The sequence below is a fragment of the Lissotriton helveticus genome, chromosome 1_1 (genome assembly GCF_964261635.1).
Source record: "Lissotriton helveticus chromosome 1_1, aLisHel1.1, whole genome shotgun sequence".
In the NCBI taxonomy this organism is placed as follows: Eukaryota; Metazoa; Chordata; class Amphibia; order Caudata; family Salamandridae; genus Lissotriton; species Lissotriton helveticus.
In genome coordinates, this window is record NC_136057.1 from 72285960 (window position 1) to 72307444 (window position 21485).

General features: G+C 45.5%; 1 protein-coding gene across 1 annotated transcript in view; it reads right to left on the reverse strand.

Annotated features, from left to right (window-relative positions):
* Positions 1-1977: 1977 nt before the first annotated feature.
* The window catches only part of LOC144767614 (uncharacterized), a 32305-nt gene continuing 12797 nt past the window's right edge, over positions 1978-21485 (reverse strand). Inside the window, exon 2 of the mRNA XM_078651021.1 lies at positions 1978-4295. Within this exon, the coding sequence (XP_078507147.1) occupies positions 2106-3584 (1479 nt within the window). The 5' untranslated portion in view covers positions 3585-4295 and the 3' untranslated portion in view covers positions 1978-2105. The remainder of the gene's footprint in view (positions 4296-21485) is intronic.

Below are 21485 nucleotides of genomic sequence, written 5' to 3' on the forward strand. Positions count from 1 at the left end.
AGGTTCAGAGCACCGCGGGGGTTGCAGGTCGGTCACCCCAATCTCCTTGATCACAGAGCTGTGTCCGGGCCTTTCCTGCTTTATGAGCCGTTGGGGAGGATATCGTCTGCTCTCAGACAGTCTGCGTTGCCGCCCGTGGTGTCGCTTCTCTCTGCCCCAATGACACAGTGTCCCCTTCAATTTTCGCCACAAGCACTTACTCCATGCCCAATGCGGGGGGCATATGTGTCACAGCCCTGTCCAGGAGCTACTCTGGGGGCACAATCGCCCCTCTTCAATAGCCCGGGGCCTAAAGGTGCGCAGGCCGCCACTGGTCTGCGCCGGACCGTCCGCCTCAGTCACCAGGCCCTCGGCGTCGCCGCCTGCTCATTTCCATCCAGGGCCTAGGTTTCAGCTTCCCAGCACGCCGTCCTCGGAGGTCGCCCCAACGGCCCGATCTTGCCGCCAAGAGGGGTGTACGCAGCGGCGCGCCGCATGTGTAATTCAACCAGGTCAGGGTCCCAGCCGGGCGCAGTATATTACACCCGCCCCTGTTGCCGCCAGCACCGCCACTGCCATTCACGACCTGCAGGTAGGCCGGGGGTGGGGGAAACACAGGATAACGCCCCTGTAGTGTCCACAGCACAACAGTCTTCCCCGCGGTCTGACAAGACCACCGAACGAGGGCAACCCAGCCCCTCCCGCACTCCCCCGGCCCGCAGTCTACGCAGCCTCCAATTCCTGGGTGCGGCAGCAGTGGCAGCGGGTGCTCCGTGTCCTCCGTGCAGCACGGTTTACTCACTGCGGGCCTCCGTGCGCCGGATGTAGGGTTCCGTCCACTGCTCCTCGCCGGATCCAGTCGCGCCGCACTTCCGCCCAGATGCACCCGGGCTCGAGGTCCCGGCTTCCGCAGGTCTGGTAGGCCTCTCCACCTCAGGTCCCGGAGCACCGTTGAGCAAGCGTCTGAGGTCCCGCTACATTTCATAGCCTCATGATTGTTTTGCTAATGTTAAAGTAAATTGAGTTTGATCCTGGTACACACCTCTGTAGTGTGGGTTTTAAAGGCTCTTGATGGCCATACATGGGTGGTGTTTGGATGTTTGGTTATGTATCATTAATACAGATTTATAAAGTATTGGGTTTCAAATGTATTATGCCACTAATGTCTATACAAACCACTTGTTCCTAAATATAATTTGTTCAGTTTAGAACTTGTGGCTGATAACGTGTAAGGAAAGTGAGTTTGACCCTGAAGCAAACCCCTGTAGTGTGTTATATATAAGGATGGGTGTGCTCTCATTCCTGTTCTGTGGTGGTATGGTGATGACATTGATTATGGTCGGCAGCAGGAAGAACTTCCCGGACTCAGAACTTCGTTAAAATGAACTTGGTGGAAAGCATTTGTTTCTACTATCTTTGTCTACTGAAAATGTATCCTTTCTTCTGATGTACATATTATATCGAAGAACTCCTTCCTCTAGGCAAGGCTGGGCTATGAGAGCACTGTTTATTTGGCAGCTCCAGCAACACAAAAGCACCTTACAGATGATTCAGAATGCTACGTTCTAGTGTGTGTTCACTGACGTCTCTGCAGAATTGATAACATACTAAAGCTCTTCATACATTCACGGCACTGTAATGGTGTTTCCCCTATGTGTATACGCTGATGACTTCTGAGATTTGAGGAATCACTAAAACTACTTCCACATTCATTGTAATGGTATGGTTTTTCCCCAGTGTGTGTTCGCATATGTTTTTGTATGTCTGATGACCATCTAAAGTGCTTCACACATTCACTGCAATGCTATGGGTTTTCTCCTGTATGTGTTTACTGATGTTTTCGAAGATTTAATAACACACTGAATCTCTTCACACATTTATTGCAATGGTATGGTTTTTCCCCAGTGTGTGTTCGCTGATGATTCCTGAGTTGAGGAATCACTACAAATACTTCCACATTCAGTGCAATGGTATGGTTTTTCCCCAGTATGTGTCAGCTGATGGTCTTGTAGGAGTGATTACTGACTGAAGCTCTTCACACATTCACTGCAATGGTATGGTTTTTCTCCTGTGTGTGTTCGCTGATGAATCCTGAGAGCTGAGGAATTACTAAAAATACTTCCACATTAACTGCAATGGTATGGTTTTTCCCCAGTGTGTGTTCGCTGATGTATTTGGAGTAGTGATAACCGACTGAAGCTCTTCACACATTCACTGCAATGGTATGGTTTTTCACCTGTGTGTGTTCGCAGATGTATTTGGAGTAGTGATAACCGACTGAAGCTCTTCACACATTCAGTGCAATTGTACGGTTTTTCCCCTGTGTGTGTTCGCTGATGTATTTTGAGGTTTGATAACCAACTGAAGCTCTTCACACATTCAGTGCAATGGTACGGTTTTTCCCCTGTGTGTGTTCGCTGATGTCTTTGAAGTTGGGATAATTGAATGAAGCTCTTCACACATTCAGTGCAATGGTATGGTTTTTCTCCTGTGTGTGTTCGCTGATGTCTTTGAAGATTTGATAACTGACTAAAGCTCTTCACACATTCAGTGCAATGGTACAGTTGTTTTTCACTAAAAATACTTCCACATTCATTGAAATGGTATAGTTTTTCCCCAGTGTATGTTCGCAGATGTATTTGGAGTAGTGATAACCGACTGAAGCTCTTCACACATTCAGTGCAATGGTATGGTTTTTCCCCAGTGTGTGTTCGCTGATGTATTTTGAGGTCTGATATCCGACTGAAGCTCTTCACACATTCACTGCAATGGTATGGTTTTTCTCCTGTGTGTGTTCGCAGATGTATTTGGAGTAGTGATAACCGACTGAAGCTCTTCACACATTCAGTGCAATTGTACGGTTTTTCCCCTGTGTGTGTTCGCTGATGTATTTTGAGGTTTGATAACCAACTGAAGCTCTTCACACATTCAGTGCAATGGTACGGCTTCTCCCCTGTGTGTGTTCGCTGATGTCTTTGGAGTTGGGATAATTGAATGAAGCTCTTCACACATTCAGTGCAATGGTATGGTTTTTCACCTGTGTGTGTTCGCTGATGTCTTTGAAGATTTGATAACCGACTAAAGCTCTTCAAACATTCAGTGCAATGGTACAGTTTTTCCCCTGTGTGTGTTCGCTGATGACTTTGGAGTTGGGATGATTGACTGAAGCTCTTCACACATTCATTGCAATGGTATGGTTTTTCTACTGTGTGTGTTCGCAGATGTCTTTGAAGATTTGATAACCGACTAAAGCTCTTCACACATTCAATGCAATGGTATGGTTTTTCTCCAGTGTGTGTTCGCTGATGAACTTGGAGTTGTGATAACTGACTGAAGCTCTTCACACATTCAGTGCAATGGTATGGTATTTCCCCCATGAGTGTCCGCTGATGATCTTTTAGGAGTGCTAACTGACTAAAGTTCTTCACACATTCATTGCAATTGTATGTTGCTTCTCCTGTGTGTGTTTGTTGATGGCTCTTTAGTAGTGATGACAAACTAAAGCTCTTGCTGCTTGTGTTTGATTTTTGTTTCTTGGTTAGTGTCTCTGGGTCAGGTTTATAATTATCTGCATCCCATGACTGGGTTTCCTGAGGAGCGTACATGGTTGATAAAGCCCTTGTGTTTTTATCTCATTCCCTGTATGTGTGTGGTACTTTGGATGGTTGTTTCAGATTTCACAATGAAATACAAGACTCAAAACTACACATATTATATTTGTGGCAAGTAAAGCTTCTTTGTAGGTGGTTATGTCTTTAGATTGAGGAATGGTTTTGCATGTTTATGAGTGAAGATTAGTCTTCCTTCTGGTCGAAGCAAATTGGGATAGTCTGTTGTAGATCAGAGACCCTATCTTTCCTTTGCCCTTAGTTGTCTGGCTCCACTCCCTTTGGCTTTTCTCTTGCTCCTGTGGTTTGGCCAGAAAGAGTTTACTATACACCTAGCGTGCTCAATGGTGGTCTGTCATCATCACAGGAAGCGGAGCACTGCTGTATCCACCTCAAACCGAACACATTATCAAAGCTGGTGGTGGAGGCCTGTTTATACAGGAAGTGGTTTGTCAGTGTTGTTGCCTTAATTTTCTAGAGGTAATTTCTTAGTCCTGTTGCGTGGAGGTGCACAGCTCAGACTCTTACATCCACTGAATTACTCTTGACTGCCTCTTCGAGGATCTATCAGTTTATGTTCAGGTTTCTCAGTCTCTGATTGTGCAGATCTTTTCCTGAATATTGGAGCTCATTTTTTTTACCACTTTTTTCAGATTTGCACGATTACTGTCATCATTCACGATCATTTGAGCATCCAAGGCTGGTTTCCTATTGGATGTAAAGAGATTTAAAATCACTAAATGGAAATGTAAGACAATGTGAATACACAATATTTAACTAGTTGTAAAAGACATCTGGTCATTACTATTTATGAAAGTTACCAAGAGATATTTCACCATAAACAGATATTTAACTAAATGTTCTATAGAACATGTCACATTTTACGTAATTCAGAAAAGGAGGTGATTTCCCGGTGTTCACAGAGTAACTTAGTTCAGAAAGAGAACACATGGAGTGCCCACTTTCTAGAGATACAGCTTTACGAAGACGCACAGGGCTAGATTTCATTTAAACAATAAGGGATTGTTTAAATAGAGATGGATCAAGGTGTGGTGCTGTCACTTCAGTTTCAGGAATAGTATAACAGCAGTAACCCTTTCAAGACTACATGATAAAGAAAACTCTTCATGAAGTATATAATAAATGTAACGCTTCAGGAAGTATATAATAATGGTAACGCTCTAGGAAGTATATAATAAAGGTAAAGCTCTAGGAAGTATATAATAAAGGTAACGCTCCAGGAAGTCCATACTAATATTATAAAGAGAGAGCCCAAACCTTTGAGGCGGGTAATCTCAGTAACCACAGCACCAATACAGCGTTGGAAAGGGCAGTTGCAGCAGAAGGACATAGGCTATGCAGACGGCCACCATATATATATTTTGTTTTTGCAGAGTTTTATATAGCGCAAACTTGACCCGAACTGAATCAGGTATCAGAGCGCTTTACATAGCACCAGTTACGTTACATGAGGACACACATTCATTTTTGTTAGGCACGGGGAGATTAAGTGATTTGCCCAGAATCACAGGATGTTTGGCATCGTTACCAAGACTCGAACCCAGATCCCAGGTCCGAGGTCGAGCGCCTTAGCCGTTAGGCCAACTCCTCTATACATTTAAAAAGTAAAAGAACCATGCCAGCAAAGTAGTCCTTTGTGGGCGTGTCTGCGTTGTGCTGTGTGCGTGGGCTGGGGGCGTGACTAATGCTGGGGGCGTGTGGTACGGCCATCACATCGTGGGCTGTGGGCGTGTGCTGGGGGCGTGACATACGCTAGGGGAGTGTGTCCGCCCTTCATGCCATGTGAGTCATACATACAAGCGCCAATTACGTTGCTGCGCAGCATCAAGGGGCGTGCTGGGGGCCTGACACGCTGGGGGCGTGAGAAATGCTGGGGGCGTGTGTCCGGCCTTCATGCCATGTGAACGTAATTGCGCCGCATCAAGGGGCCCGCTGGCGGTGTGAGAAACACTGGGGGCGTGTGCTACGTTTCGCCCTTCATGCCATGTGGGTCGTACATTAATCAGAAGATCGTCTGCTTTGGCCGTTTGCTGGGGGCGTGACAAACGCGTTCACCTGGAGGCCTGGTAAGTAACGTTACTGCAGCCTCTCCTGCGCGCTGTTACTGAACTCTCTCATTCAACGAAATTACACGCGCCTGCTACCATCAACCAGGGCTCTAGCCGGGCTCAGGTGGCGAATCAGTAAACTAATTACATGCGCCTGATAACATCAACCAGGGCTGCAGCTGGGCCTCAAGCGGGGGAACACGCCCCTGCTAACATCAAACAGGCCTGCATCTGGGCCTCAAGCAGGGAACACGCAAATGAGCGTGTCTGTGGGGACAATTACTGCAGCCTCTCCTACTCGCTGTCACTCAACTCTCTCATTAAACGGATTTACCCACGGCTGATAACTCTCTCATTCAACGACATTACACGCGCCTGCTAACATCAACCAGGGTTGCAGCTGGGCCTTCTCCGTCCCTATTCTAATGAAACAAAAAAATTTGTCTACAGCGAGATTTTAAAATAAATTGCCTTTGCCAAATACACACATTACACACATTCTATTTGATACCCGGACAACGTCGGGACGGGCTGCTAGTATATAATAAAGGTAATGCTGCAGGAAGTATATAATAATGGTAACGCTCCATGAAGTATATAATAAAGGTAATGCTCCAGGAAGTATATAATAAAGGTAACGCTCCAGGAAGTATATAATAATGGTAATGCTCCAGGAAATATATAATAAAGGTAACGCTCCAGGAAGTATATAATAAAGGTAATGCTCCAGGAAGTATATAATAAATGTAACGCTTCCGGAAGTATATAATTAAGGTAACGCTCTAGGAAGTATATAATAAAGGTAACGCTCCAGGAAGTATATAATAATGGTAATGCTCCAGGAAATATATAATAAAGGTAACGCTCCAGGAAGTATGTAATAATGGTAACGCTCCAGGAAGTATATAATAATGGTAATGCTCCAGGAAGTATATAATAAAGGTAACGCTCCAGGAAGTATATAATAAAGGTAACGCTCCAGAAAGTATATAATAAAGGTAACGCTCCAGGAAGTATATAATAATGGTAACGCTCCAGGATGTATATATTAATGGTAACGCTTCAGGAAGTATATAATAAAGGTAACGCTCCAGGAAGAATATAATAAAGGTAACGCTCCAGGAAGTATATAATAATGGTAACGCTCCAGGAAGTATATAATAATGGTAATGCTCTAGGAAGTATATAATAAAGGTAACACTCCAGGAAGTATATAATAAAGGTAACGCTTCTGGGAGTATATAATAATGGTAACGCTCTAGGAAGTATATAATAAAGGTAACGCTCCAGGAAGTATATAATAATGGTAACGCTCCAGGAAGTATATAATAACGGTAACGCTTTAGGAAGTATATAATAAAGGTAACAGAAAGATCTGGGAATCATCTTAGACCCCAATAGTGCTGATCAAGTCCTGCTCACAGAAAAGTTCCGTATGGATGATAAAATTTGTGATGAGTTCAAGCAGCTATTTAAGGAGGAACTAGGATGTTTGCACAGTTTCCAACATAGGATCAAGCTAAAATACAATGCAAAACCTGTGGTGCACAGTTTACGTCCAGTGCCTCTTAAATTGAAAGATCCCCTTGAAAACGAGTTGCGCAAGCTATGTGACTTAGACATAATTCAACCTATAAACTGTTCAGAATGGTTGGCTCCGATAGTTATCGCAGCCAAGTCCAATGGAGAAGGAATTCGTCTCTGTGTAGACTTGCGCAGTCTCAATGACAGCATTTGGGTAGAAAGACACCCCTTGCCCATAATCAACAAAATGCTTAGCACTATGGGTCCTGCAAAGTATTTTAGTGTGATAGATTTATCGATGGCGTATAACCAAATTGAGCTTCATCCAGATTCAAGACCACTCACAGCGTTTATTACAACTTTCGGGGCATTTATGTTTAAAAGAATGCCTTTTGGCCTTGCGTCCGCTGCGGCTATTTTTCAAAAAGCAATGCAGAAGATTTTGGAGGGTGAGAACGCACCATGTGTTTCCAAGACGATATTTTGGTCTACGGCCACAATTCAGAAGAACTTGATAGTGTGCTAAGGCAAGTTTTTAGGAGACTCATGCATGCTGGCCTAACGGTAAAAAAGGAAAAGTGCAAGATAAGAGTACAACAAGTCGAGTACCTGGGACATTCAATCTCAGAAGATGGATTCAGACCTAAGAGCAGCTTGATCCGAGCAGTAAAAGAAGCTCCCCATCCGAGGAACAAAGAGGAACTAAAGTCTTTCCTTGGGCTCATGGAGTATATGTCCAAGTATGTCGACAACTTTGCTGCTAAATGTGAACCTATGAGAGAACTCTTGAAGGAAGACAAGGAGTTCATGTGGAATGAAGAGCAAGAGTTGGTGGTGAATGCCTTAAAGGACGATCTGATCAACTCTCCGGCCTTAGGAACTTTTGACTCGTCCAAGAGAACTATACTTGCAACTGATGCCTCAAACAATGGGCTGGGTGCCACTCTCTTTCAAAAAGATGGAAGTGATGAGAAGATCATTGCTTTTGCATCCAGGAGTCTCTCAAAACCAGAGAAGAACTACTCCGTAATTGAACGGGAAGCTTTAGCCTGCTTTTGGGCTGTGAGACATTTCAAGTTTTTTCTATGGGGTTTGAGGTTCACGATTCGGACTGACCATAAACCACTCACATTTATATTTTCAGTAAATGGTCTTGAAAATTGCACCCCGCGCATCAGCAGATGCCAGAAGTGACAAGTCGAAGGTGGTACACAAAGCCCCGTTGTCTCCAGTTAGAGTTCCGACCAAGCCATGGAACAAGTTGGCTATGGACATCATTGGACCAATGCAGGAACTTGGTGTGCAAAAGAGATTTATGCTGGTCCTGATTGATTACACTTCACACTGGGTCTAACAAAAGTTTGTACATAGTATCACCACAAAATCGGTGATTCAGTTCTTAAAGGAGGTGTTCTATGAGGAAGGGATACCCTCCATTATAATCACCGACAATGGGGTACAGTTCACCTCAGAAGAAATGCAGGAATTCCTGAAGGGTTTGGACATAAGGCATGAAACCACAGCTTTATATTGCCCTGTCGGCTGGTTCTCTCCAGCCCCCTATTTGCGACTCTGGGTTTCCTTTTCCTCATCCCTATTGTCCACTTCATAATGAAGGGAGATGTGTTGTAATTAGACCCTTTGGTATGTTCCGTCCACCCCTACCTTTCCGTCCCTGTTGGTTCCCCCACCCTGAAGCTTACTGTGGAATGTTGGTGTGCTCTCCAGTGAGGAGAGTGGATGGTCAATAAACAACAACTTAATCTACTATCGGAGTCCTGTCTTACTTCAAGAATTCCAACAGTAACTCTTCAGGAAGTATATAATATTGGTAACGCTCTAGGAAGTATATAATAAAGGTAACGCTTCAGAAAGTATATAATAATGGTAACGCTCTAGGAAGTATATAATAATGGTAACGCTTTAGGAAGTATATAGTAATGGTAACGCTCCAGGAAGTATATAATAAAGGTAACCCTTCACGAAGTATATAATAATGGTAACGCTCAAGGAAGTATATAATAAAGGTAACGCTCCAGGAAGTATATAATAATGGTAACGCTTCAGGAAGTATATATTAATGGTAACGCTGCAGGAAGTATTAATTAAGGTAAAGCTCCAGGAAGAATATAATAAAGGTAACGCTCCAGGAAGTATATAATAATGGTAACGCTCTAGGAAGTATATAATAAAGGTAACGCTCCAAGAAGTATATAATAATGGTAACGCTCCAGGAAGTATATAATAAAGGTAACGCTCTAGGAAGTATATAATAATGGTAACGCTCCAGAAGGTATATAATAAAGGTAACGCTTTAGGAAGTATATAATAAAGGTAACGCTTCAGGAAGTATATAACAAATGCAGCTCCATTCACACTCTTCTTGACAGTACTTTCCAGTTTACACTGGAGCAGCTGAAGTTCCAACTCCTGTCTTTACTTTTCTGTTTGTTAAGTTATCTTTGCCACATTCCTAGGGATAGTTCAAGCATTTGTTGGTAGATTGCAGCATTTATTATAGAGATTTCATCACAACCAGTAATATACCTGCGATATCTCTGCTGCCAAAACGTGTCTGCTTTTTGTCTTTTTCTACCTTACCAGGGTATCTGACTTAATGTCTTCTGTTTGGTGCCAGCATGCGTCTCGGTCAGGGGATGGAGCATTGGCAGCAAGATGGCAAGATGTCCATTTCTTTCAGGTGAGGGCAGCATTTACACCATTGGGAATTTCTTAAAATCAGCTTTACCGTACTCCCTGTTCATCACCTTCCATACTCCCTTATGTCTGCGTACTCGTTCAGCAGGGTTCATTGACAGCTAAAGCAGCGGAGTGACTCGATGAACACAGAAGACATCAGGTAATGATCTGATAGACAAACGCCATAGTTGGCAGTAGAAGGATCAAAAGCGTCTTTAGAGAAGCTTGCGCGGGACATAAAAACAGAGGAAGTGCACAGGTAGGTACGTATGAGGTACAAACAGAGGAGGAGAACATGTAGGTACATGCTCCATTTTGGGTCTGTTTCAGGCTTTAACTGGGCTGAGAATTGGTGTGCACTGTATCTTAATATTGCGGCTGATAAAGGCACTTGCTGCAAGGGTGTTATCACTTTGACCCTTTACAAGAGGGGAGCAGAGCCTTAGAAAGCACAACACCTGAAGGCTGCCTGCCCTGAGGGGAAGGTGAGGGTCCAGATGTCAGACAATATCATCAAGGGACATAAAAAGGATCCCTCGAAACACAGTGGCAGAGAGGCGAAATCGTCAGCCCAGATGGAGAAGAGCCGGGTTCTCCACTGTTTCCAGAACAGTACGTGATATTGAATCTTTCTAAGGTTAGGAGGCATAGAATTCCATTGGGTCGGAGCTAAGACATGGAAAGAGAAACCTCCCGTTCGGGCTCTGCTGTGACGTGGGATGTGGGCCAGATTTAGATTGGTGGAGTGTAGTGATCTGGAGGGCATGTAAAATCGTATCCAGGCAGCTAGACTGGGTACTCTTTGGATCTCTGTTCTTTTTTTAGTTAAGTCTTTAAACAGTTGTCAGGCATCCATTTGGCCAACGCTGATACACATTTTTTAGATTTGACACAAAAACCAGTCGACTCTGCCGACAGGGAAATAATTAGCTGAGTGTCATCAGCATACGACACTAGTGCGATATTCCAAAATGTTTCACTACCTCCGCCAAAGGTCTGATGTGCATGTTAAAAAGGGTAGGACTGAGTTCTGAACCCCGAGGGACCCTAGGAGTCAGTCCTCTTTGTGATGAGGCAAAAGGGGGGGGTATAACTTTAAAAGACCACTCCTTTACAAAAGAAGGTAAAGCTTTGCCCTGTACCCCCAGGTCAGGGAGGTGAGTTAATATTATTGCATGTGAGACAGTGTTGAAGGCCGAACTTAAATCTAGGAGTATCAGAGCCTGGGATTTGCCAGCATCTGAAGTTCTGCAAATGGATTCAGTAACTGTTAAAAGAGCAATTTTGGTGCTGTATGATCTAAATCTATTTTGGGAATAATCTAATATTTTATATTGTTCAAATATTTTGGTTAGGAGATTGTTCACATGTTTCTCCCCATCCTTGGACAGAAACGACAGAAGAGAAATGGGTTGATAGTTTTCTGGCTAAGTGGCATTTAGCAAAGGCTTTTTTAGAAGACGGATAACCTTGGCGTGTTTCTATGATATTGATACTTCTTCACTGCTCAGCAAGAGTTTGGCTAATTCTAGAAATATGGCTGTGACGCGCTCTTGAAATTTTAAAATATAATCTGGTTTAAATGGGTCATCCGGAGATCCAGAATTCACTTGACGCATACAGGTGGAAATAGAATCTGTGTCAAGTACAGCCAATTGGTCCAAAGAAGCCCATTGCGAGTGGTAGGTCCCTGTGTCAAGAGAGACAGGTTTGACTGTTTTCTCACCCCTATTAAAGTAAAGATAAAGATCACTGACCAATCTTGCTGCAGTGGCTGTTAGAAGCTTCCGCTAATCCATGAGTGGAGGTAGGTTTAATCAGGTTGTTCACAATAGAGAAGATTTCCTTTGAAAGCTTGCTGGTGTTTTTGATTTGTCTGTAAATAATTTGACAAAGGCTATTTTAATCAGTTTCTTGTAACATTTAATCACTCTCAAGTATTGCATTCATGCTGCTGCATCATAGGATTTGTACCAAGCGCAATCTAGTGTTTTGAATTGCTTCTTTTATGAGCAATGCTTCATTGAACCAAGCAACTGGGGGGCTGCTTCCTACTTTTATAGAGCTTGTCAGGAATACAATTTTCCAAGGCAGAATTGAGCCATGCTTTGGTGGAAGTCTCTGCCCGTTCTCTATTGGAGTCTATTTAAGGGCACACTCCTTTCGATAAACCTTGAAAAGGCAGATGGATCCAGTTTATGCCACTACTTTCTCACTGTGGGGTTACCGGTAATGTTTTTTTCAACGCTAGGTGTATCAATGGTCATTGTCACCAAATAATGGTTTGCCAGGTCACTGGAATAGGGGGAGCAGTTTGAAGGGTAGCTAGGTTAGAAAAAACAGGGTCCAGCAGATGGCCGTCCTCATAGCTGAATGTTTTACTAACTGAGCTAATTGGAAAGTGGCCAGGTCATCAGTAAAGTCCTAAATTTCTTTATTGTTGATTAGATCAAGATGAAGATTTAAGTCTCCAATTATGCTGAAGTTGGACAATTGAAGTGAGTGCAAGGTAGAGCACTCTGTTGGAGATTCCCTGGGGATGCATCGGAGAAGGGCCGGTGCACTGACTACAGTCCCCAGGCTCCACAGTACATGCATCACTATTCCCGCGCCCGAAGGTGCTTAAAGGCAGCAGTGAGGTCCCGCTGTGGGGGACGCATCAGAGCAGAGCCGGGGCACTGACTACAGCCCCCAGGCTCCACCACCACGCCTCATCACTCTTCTCGCGCCCAGAGGTGCTTAAAGGCAGCAGCGAGGTCCCGCTGTGGGGGACACATCGGAGCAGAGCCGGGGCACGGACTACAGCCCCCAGACTCCACCACACACCACATCACTCTTCCTGCACCCGGAGGTGCTTAAAGGCAGCAGTGAGGTCCCGCTGTGGGGTAGCCATCGGAGCAGAGCCGGGGCACGGACTACAGCCCCCAGGCTCCACTGCACAAAGCATCACTCTCCTGGCACCCGGAGATGCTTAAAGGCAGCAGCGTGGTACCTCTGCACGAGACTCGCCCGGGCTAAGGGCGGGCTTAACCACGGGGCCCGGAGGAGGCTGGGCCCCCCCTCTAACTTCTACACTCCCCCGTTACATGCCCACCATGGGCAACAGAGGAGGTAACTGTTACCTCTTTAGATACCTTTCTGGCCAAGGCAACATCGGCATTAGAAAAATAAACTGCACTTTGAGAAAAAAGACTTTTGATGAGGTCAGGGGCAGGGCAGTCATCTAATCTAGTTGTTTCTCCAACTAAGGGGGTTGTAACAGAACTATATGGGGTTTCTCTTCCAGAATTGTCGGCAGTCTCTGCACCAACCACCGAACATTCACAGCCAGCCCCTACATTTAGGTGGAAACCAACTGACACTACCTCCGTAAATGGTAAATGAAAAAGAGGTTATGCGACACTGCCCTCCAAGTGACTTGCCAAGAAGATCGGAAAGGTCGCTATGCCAGCGAGTTCCACATATATGAATGGCCAGCAACATTCAGAGACTACATTTCCCTCATATCGGTGTAATCTTCATGATAACTTTAAACAACTTTTGCAACCGATCTATGCCCGTTTAGATTCTATAGATCGCACATAAGGTCATCCCCTCTGATGTCTGTAAAACTCTTAAAAACTATAATTGTGGAAGTCATAATTTGTGTTTTAATTGTGAAAACATGATCCTTGGTCGTGAGTTAGCTAAATCGCCCTCTACTGCTATTGGTCATCATTGTGTTGAAGAAAATTACATATTTATATGTATTTGTGCCCCCACGCGCTACCCTCTCACCATCTGCCATGTTGAATAAAAACCCCTGCATTACTTCACATTCAGAGGTTTTATTTCTCTGTCACCAGGCCTCTCCATGCCAGACCCTGAAAAGACACACGTTGCATTTCTCTGCAGCACATTAGATATTTTTGCTGAGCAGTCACGGAGAAGAGGCCCAGCCCGGGTGTCTTATCAGTGTCAAACAAGAATCGACTTGATAAAGCTGCATTCCGGCCCCGAGCAGGAGGCGAGCAGAAGCCCATCTGCAGAGATAAGGCCCAGTTTTGCTGTCGGCTCTCAGAGATAAGTGGGGCCCATGTCAAGGGAACCCTCCAAGACCGTTACACAAGGGGTGGACAGGAAGGGCCAAACCAACTTGCGAGTATGAAGCAGCAACACTTCTACAGATGAAAGCAATCTGTATCCTGCCCCGGGCTAGAGATAAGACCAGACAGGCTAGTCACTCTGACACCCAGGGCCCTCCCTAACCAACAGAAAGAAAACAGCCCTCGTGGAAAAGTCTGATAAAGTTACGTAAAACAGGCAGTGGGAGTTTTAGCTGACCATGCAACCCCCTCTATGCACCCACCCACCTATGACTCACTACAGTGAACGCCTACATGCTCATATCTTTTTTCCTTCTGCTTGGAGGGCTCCTCCCTAGGTATGCAAAGAATGTATAAATATTGTACTCTGTGAATAAAGTTCAGAACCCTCCTGAACCCGCTTGGTGAAGGAGCTCTCCTTTAACTCGAGTTAATGAAATAAAGCCCATTGACTCTAACACCACGGACTCTGCTCCTCTTTTATGCTTGACCCTTTTGATATTTATAGAAATTATGATAGTGTAAATAATTTATTTACCACATTCTGGCGCCCGAACAGGAACGCATCCCCTTCCCCACGCGCCGGTGATGTAGGTCCGGCCCCTGCCCCCTTCTACAGCCTAGACAGACTTCAAGTGTACACGCCAGCGGGACTTCCCGCCAACTCCCTCAGGCCCACGGAGGAGGCGGACTGCGACCAGACATCCACACGAGGCGGTGAGGAAGATTGCGGAGCGTCCTGACCCAGAGCCCAACCAGTGAGAGCGCCGAGTCCGAGGTCTTCAGAGATCCGCCATCCCTGCGCAAGCGTCAAGTGTCCGATGACCAGGTCCTCAAGTTCTGCTTCCCGGTAAGTACCACACAGAACGCATAAAGACAGGTTCATTTAATGAACACGGTAAAGACGAGTCTCGCTTGCGGGACCGGTATTGTTGTACTGTATTTCAGTGCATAAGAGTATTCTGTACATGTTTTAATTTTTAGATTGTTTTGATCAGATTCACATATGCCGCTGTTTTCAAAGTTGCGTAAAATAGGTACCAGAAAGGGGATACTGGAAGAAGAAGTTAAGAGTCCCGCCCAGAGATACGCCTGGCCATTTTATGTATAACAAACATGGCATAGGCGCCGTTTTATACCTAGATCTCTGGGTAGAATATACAAAGGATTTAGAGGCAATGTATAGAAGGCCTGTTACGGGAACGTGGGATGCAGAATGTATCATGAGAGTAGAAGAGGAACTGTGGAAAAGGAAATCAAGGCCTTCTCAAAAAGAAGCCATTGACTTATGGCGCAAAGAAGCGAATAGGAGAGCCCAGAAAGAACTCAACAAAGCTGAGAAAGGTAGACAGATGTCAGAACAGGCTAAAGAAAAGAAGTTACAAGATGAGGGTGAACAGGTTAGATCAGAACAGATGGATAGGGAGAGAAACGCTCTTGTTACTGGTATCTACCCTGTACTCTCAGAGGAGATCAAGGAGGAAGTTTCCCAAGACATACCCCTTAAAATTAAACCAACTGCACCAGAGGCGTTCCTTTCCGCCTACCTAGCAGAGCCACACTCAGCCTACATAGACGCACCATTTCCCCCGCTCCCACCAGAGGCCCTGCTCCAGCCAGTCCAGGACCAACAACAGGCTTCCGGAGGTGCGGAAGGGGGGGGGGATAAGGAAATAAAGGATGATGTCGAACTCCCTAGATGTATATATGATTTACAGCCAGGTATTACTGGTCCAATGCGCGTCATATCAATACGAGTAAGGCAAGCCATCGCAGAGCTAGATGGACTGCCTGATATGAATACACATTTAGATGCCTTGTATGAGTTCATCAGAACAGGACAGAACCATGAATGCGTAGCTCAAGCTTTGGAAAATAGAAAAGTAAAAGCTAAGAACAACATCCTCCGTTTTATTATCAACTGTCTGATCAGGGAACTTAATGAGGGTGATGGGGACGTGGAGGTTAGTTTAATAGAGTGGAGCGACAGCATCAATGACGGTAAACATGATAAGGTAGCGCAGACAGAAGCAATGACGAACAAGATTAAAAAGAAAATACTAGCAATACGTAACGCCGAGAAGGAAGGCAGGGATAGTGTGTCAGAGGAAGGGGATAACAACGAGACGCCAGACAAAATGAATTTTCTGGCCGTAGCACGGCACTGTAATGGCGCCAAACACCATCGACCTCAGAAAACAAGGGTTAACAAGGAAACAAACATCTCTCCTGAGGATTTGTTCCAAACAACTGAAAAAGCCCTAGACCATTGGATAGACGACGAGCCACCCCTCACGCCACATGAGAGGGAGTTGGCTCGGTCGGCCACCCAGTGGGTGTCCCAACATCATGTATATAATCCCGACATAGTGGCCCAGATGTTCCTGAGCCTCCCACCACTCGAACAACGCCTGGCCAGCATCTATATGGTCCAACACTTTATCACGTTGTATGAGAGCCAATATCACCACCCTGGCAAATTATATAAAACACTGGAAAAGGTAATACTAAATAGATGGATGAAACAGGGCCCAGAACTGATTAACACCATTTTAGACTTGCGTCTCCAATATGAACAATTCCTGTCCGTCTCAATGACACCCGACCCTCGCCCCAGAGGACAGTACCCTCTGCGAGAGGTCCACCCCATAAGAAAAACAGATGGCACTGTCCAGCGGGTATATGTCTATACCCCTCTCATCAAGCTAGAAATACTGGAAATGAAGAGGTTGTTACCTTCCCATGATAAAGACCAGGGGGGGTTTCACAGAGAAATAAAAGATATACTCCGTATAGGAGACTATACTTACCCTGATATCCTAAGGTTACTAAAGGTCTTGTTACCAGCAGGCATTTACGAGAAACTTAAACAGAAAGACTGGGATGTGGGAGATAAAACGTTGAAATGGGCAGAGTTGCAAGCGGAAGATGCAGGTAGGGCCCCGGGGGATGGCCTTGGTGAAAAAATTAAGGGGCTCCCCGAACTCCTTATACAAATTTTACCAAGACTATTGACGACCAAAAAGGAAGACTGGGATGCAATTTTAGCATGTAAACAGAAACCAGAGGAAGACACGAGCGATTACTACACTAGGTTGGAGAAATGCTTCGCTGTCAACAGTGGTTTAAAACACAGTAGTGAGGCCTATCCCCACCTTTTTGTGACCAAACTGGTAGATAACGCCCTTCCTCAGATTAGGAATAGAGTGCTGAAGGTTGAGAGTACTTGGCAAGCAAATGTTACAGATGTTGCAATACCACCAAAATAGAATAAGGGAAGAGCAAGAACAAGAAAAGAAGCGCATGAAAGATACAAAAATGAAGGTGCTAGTTGCCCAAACAGTACCTGCAAACACGAACAAGAATGGTACCGCACCCACTAAAGGGACCTGCAATTATTGTAAACAACAGGGTCACTTTGTAAGGGAATGCCCCGTCCTAAAGCACAATATAGCCACAGGTAAAACAAAGGAACGGCCCTAAACACCCAGACAGTACAACACTCAACAGACACAAGCCCCCACCCCGCAGCAGGTCCAGACGCCCGCTGCCGCTGCACCTCAAATGTATCAGTACACGCAGTCAGACTACCCAGAATACCAATCTTTTTCATGAAACAGCCTCGAGAGGGAAGATTGCTTGCCCCTTATCCCAGTTCCTGTGGACCAAGAGGGTTCTTATGTACATGCTCGTTTGCTGGGGCAAGATAGAAAGTTTCTGATTGACACAGGGGCAAGCAGGACTACCATCAGTCATGACGAGGTCCCAGGGGCACCTCTCTCGGGCTCACAGAATATATCCCTGGGATTTTCTGGAAAGCCAATTGTCAACAAAGTATCAGAACCAGTCTCTCTAGGGGTGGGTCCACTGACACGCACCACAGACCTACTACTCACTAAAACATGTCCAGAAAATTTACTAGGTATAAAGACCCTAAAAGAACTGGGAGCAGTTATCTGTTGCTCACCAGAAGGAGTAAGACCGTTTTTGCGTGATTTCAAAGGGCATTTCACGGTTAGAGATTTTGATCCCAGACTTCAGGATGTCCCACAGTATCTATGGGCACAAGGTTCCACTGACGTAGGTTACATGGACATAACACCACACGAGGTCACTCTTAAGGAAGGAGTAGTCCTACCCCGAATACGACAGTACAGGATTCCACCTGAGGCTGAAACAGCCTTATTAAAAATAATTCAAGAACTCATTGAACAGGGGGTGGTGGTGGAGACAGACTTGAATGTGTGTAACTCCCCCGTCCTCCCTATTCTTAAACGCACAGACCCTCAAGCACCCCCAGTTTACAGACTAGTAGTTGACCTTCGAGAACTGAACAAATGCGTGGTCCCACAATACCCAGTGGTCCCAGACATTTCCTCATTATTGACTGCCATTGATTCTGAGGCAACATTTTTCACGGTCATTGACCTGAAGAATGCATTCTTCAGCATTCCAATACATCCTGACAGTCAATATCTTTTCGGATTCAGTTTAAAAGGACGCAGCTTCAAATTTACAAGAGCTCCCCAAGGCTTTACAGAAAGCCCAAGTGTTTACAGTCAGGCATTAAAGAGACAACTTGACAGTATAAGTATGCCTACCAACACATCATTAATATAGTACGTGGATGACATTCTCATCACAGCAAGATCAGAAACTGACTGTGAAAAGGCTTCCCTCACGGTCCTTCACTTTCTGGCGGACAAGGGGCACAAGGTGTCCCCTTCGAAGTTACAGTTCTGTGAACAGCAAGTGGCTTACTTAGGGCACTTGCTGTCCAAGGAGGGTAGGCAGCTGACACAAGAACGAATTAAATTGATTTCCAACATTTCACAACCCAAAACACAGAAAGAAGTACGTGCATTCATTGGCCTTACTTCCTATTGCAGACAATGGATTCCCCAGTATGCCCACATAGTCAAGCCACTCATACAATTGACTACATTGGAGGCGGCCACCTCTAACGTCCTCCCTTGGACATCAGAGCACACCCTAGCATTTGAGGAACTAAAACGGGCCTTATGTCAAGCGCCAGTTTTAGCCACCCCTGATTCCAAGAAACACTTCACCCTGTTCGTGACAGAGCGGGATGGAACAGCACTATCTGTTCTCACACAAGACCAAGCAGGGAAACACAAGCCATGTGCTTATTTTTCTAGTACACTGGACCCTGTAGCACAGGCTCTGCCAGCATGCTTGAAATCTGTTGCGGCCACAGCTTTGGCCATAAGACAAAGTGACTCGATAGTGCTGGGACACTCTCTGACAGTACAAGTACCACACGCAGTGGAAGTTCTCCTGAATAGGACACAGACGCAACACCTGACTGTAGCAAGATTAACAGGATACGAGCTGACACTGTTTCAACCACACATAGAGATTAGAAGATGCAACATACTCAACCCTGCCACTCTTTTACCCTCAAGCACAGATGACACCACACCCCATGACTGTGTGGAAGTAATAAATGTAGTGACGAAGCCAAGACAAGACTTGACAGATGTTGCACTCCCAGACCCTGACATAACGTTTTATGTAGATGGATCATGCATGAGAACAGGGGCAGGAGAATTAGTGGCAGCATACGCCGTAACTACTGACCATGAGATGTAATGTAATGTAAATGTACATGTATTTATATAGCGCAAATCACTGACCGAGGTCGGTATCTAAGCGCTTGCTTAGGGAACCCGTCCTGGTATTCCCCTGTGAGATAACCCCGGCAGGGTATCCACAAGGTGAAAGCCAGGCATCCCGCCGCGAGGGGCCGTTGTGGAGATTAAGCAAGCTATTGCCCAGAGTCGCAGAGTGTGAACCTGTGAGTCGAGAAGGCACAGGAGCGAGAATTATCGAGTCAGTGGAATTTATCAGCCCAAGACCCGCCGAGGTGGGGAATTGAACCCTGGTCCAGGGCCGATCTCAGCTTCCGGGTCTGCCGCCTCTAACCCCTGAGCCACACTTCTCCACGATCATAGAGACACAAAGAATAGATATCCTGTCAGCACAAGCAGCAGAGCTCATTGCTTTGACGCAAGCCTGTAAACGAGCAAAACAGTTAAGGGTTAACATCTACACTGATTCACAATATGCGTTTGGGGTAGTTCATGACTTTGGAGTACTATGGAGGGAGAGAGGTTTTCTGACCTCACACGGGGCCAAGATACAGCATGGCCCTCTCATACAGGCCTTGTTAGAAGCAATACACCTACCTACAGCCATAGCGATCCTGAAATGCAAAGAACACACCAAGGCCACAGATGTCATTTCCCAAGGTAATGACCTGGCAGATCGAACTGCTAAACAGACAGCTCAGACTCCAATTGACATAACAAACTCACAGGTATTACCACTGACAAGGACTATGACAGCCAGGGATCCCTCCAAAGATGTACAAGATATACAGACCCATGCCACTCCAGATGAAATAAAGAAATGGACTGAACAAGGAGGGGTCCAGACTGACCAGGGTTGGATGACTAAAAACAAAAAGACATGGTTCCTCCCAGATTCTATGGTACAGGTGATAATAGAGAGAGCAAATAGCCCGGCACACTTGGGAGAGTTGGATGGCCTGCAGAATATCTGGTTTAACAAACACTTGCGAGCGGCAGCAAAACAGAAAGTGAAGACTTGCATGATTTGTTGCCAATTCAACCCTGGAAAAGGCATCTCAGTGGAACAGGGTGGATTTCATCTCCCTGATCACCCTTTTGAGGTTCTCCAAATGGATTATATCCAAATGGACAGATGTAGAGGTTACAAGTATGTCCTGGTAGTAGTGTGTGCCCTAACCAGATGGACAGAAGCTTGCCCAGTCCCAGATTATACTGCAGTTACAACAGTCAAACAGTTGGTGAGGGAGTTCTTCCCGAGATACAGGTTGCCACGTGTCATTTACTCAGACAATGGCCAGCCCTTCTTCTCCGAGCTCATGAAACAGGTGTCCCTTCTGTTGGGATATACCTGGAAGTTCCATTGTGTGAGGCATCCCCAAGCAGCAGGTCTAGTAGAGAGACATAACCAGACCCTCAAAACAAAGTTAGCTAAAGTCTGTACAGAAAAGGGCGTGGATTGGATGGTAGCCTTACCAGTTGCCCTCTTTTACATGCGCATGGTAGCTCATTTTAGAACCGGCCTATCCCCATATGAGGTGGTCTTTGGAAGACCACCGAATATGTGGGGTACACCAATACCTAAAAGAATAACTGATGTTGACAGTACTATGCTCACAGATTACCTGGCTTCCTTGATGTCTGCACTACTCTCTTGCCGTTCGCAGGTTGCCGCTGCCTTCCCTGACAACACCCAGGTCGAGGACCATGCCATAGCCCCAGGGGACTGGGTGCTTGTGAGGAACTTCGACCGGACGGGCCCTCTGGACCCCAGGTGGAAGGCACCAAAATTAGTCCTGCTGACGACGAGGACGGCCATCAAAGTCGAGGGAAGAAAGGGGTGGCTACATGCCAGTCACTGTAAAAAATACTTTGGGACTACCGGAACATTTGCTAAAAACAAAGACA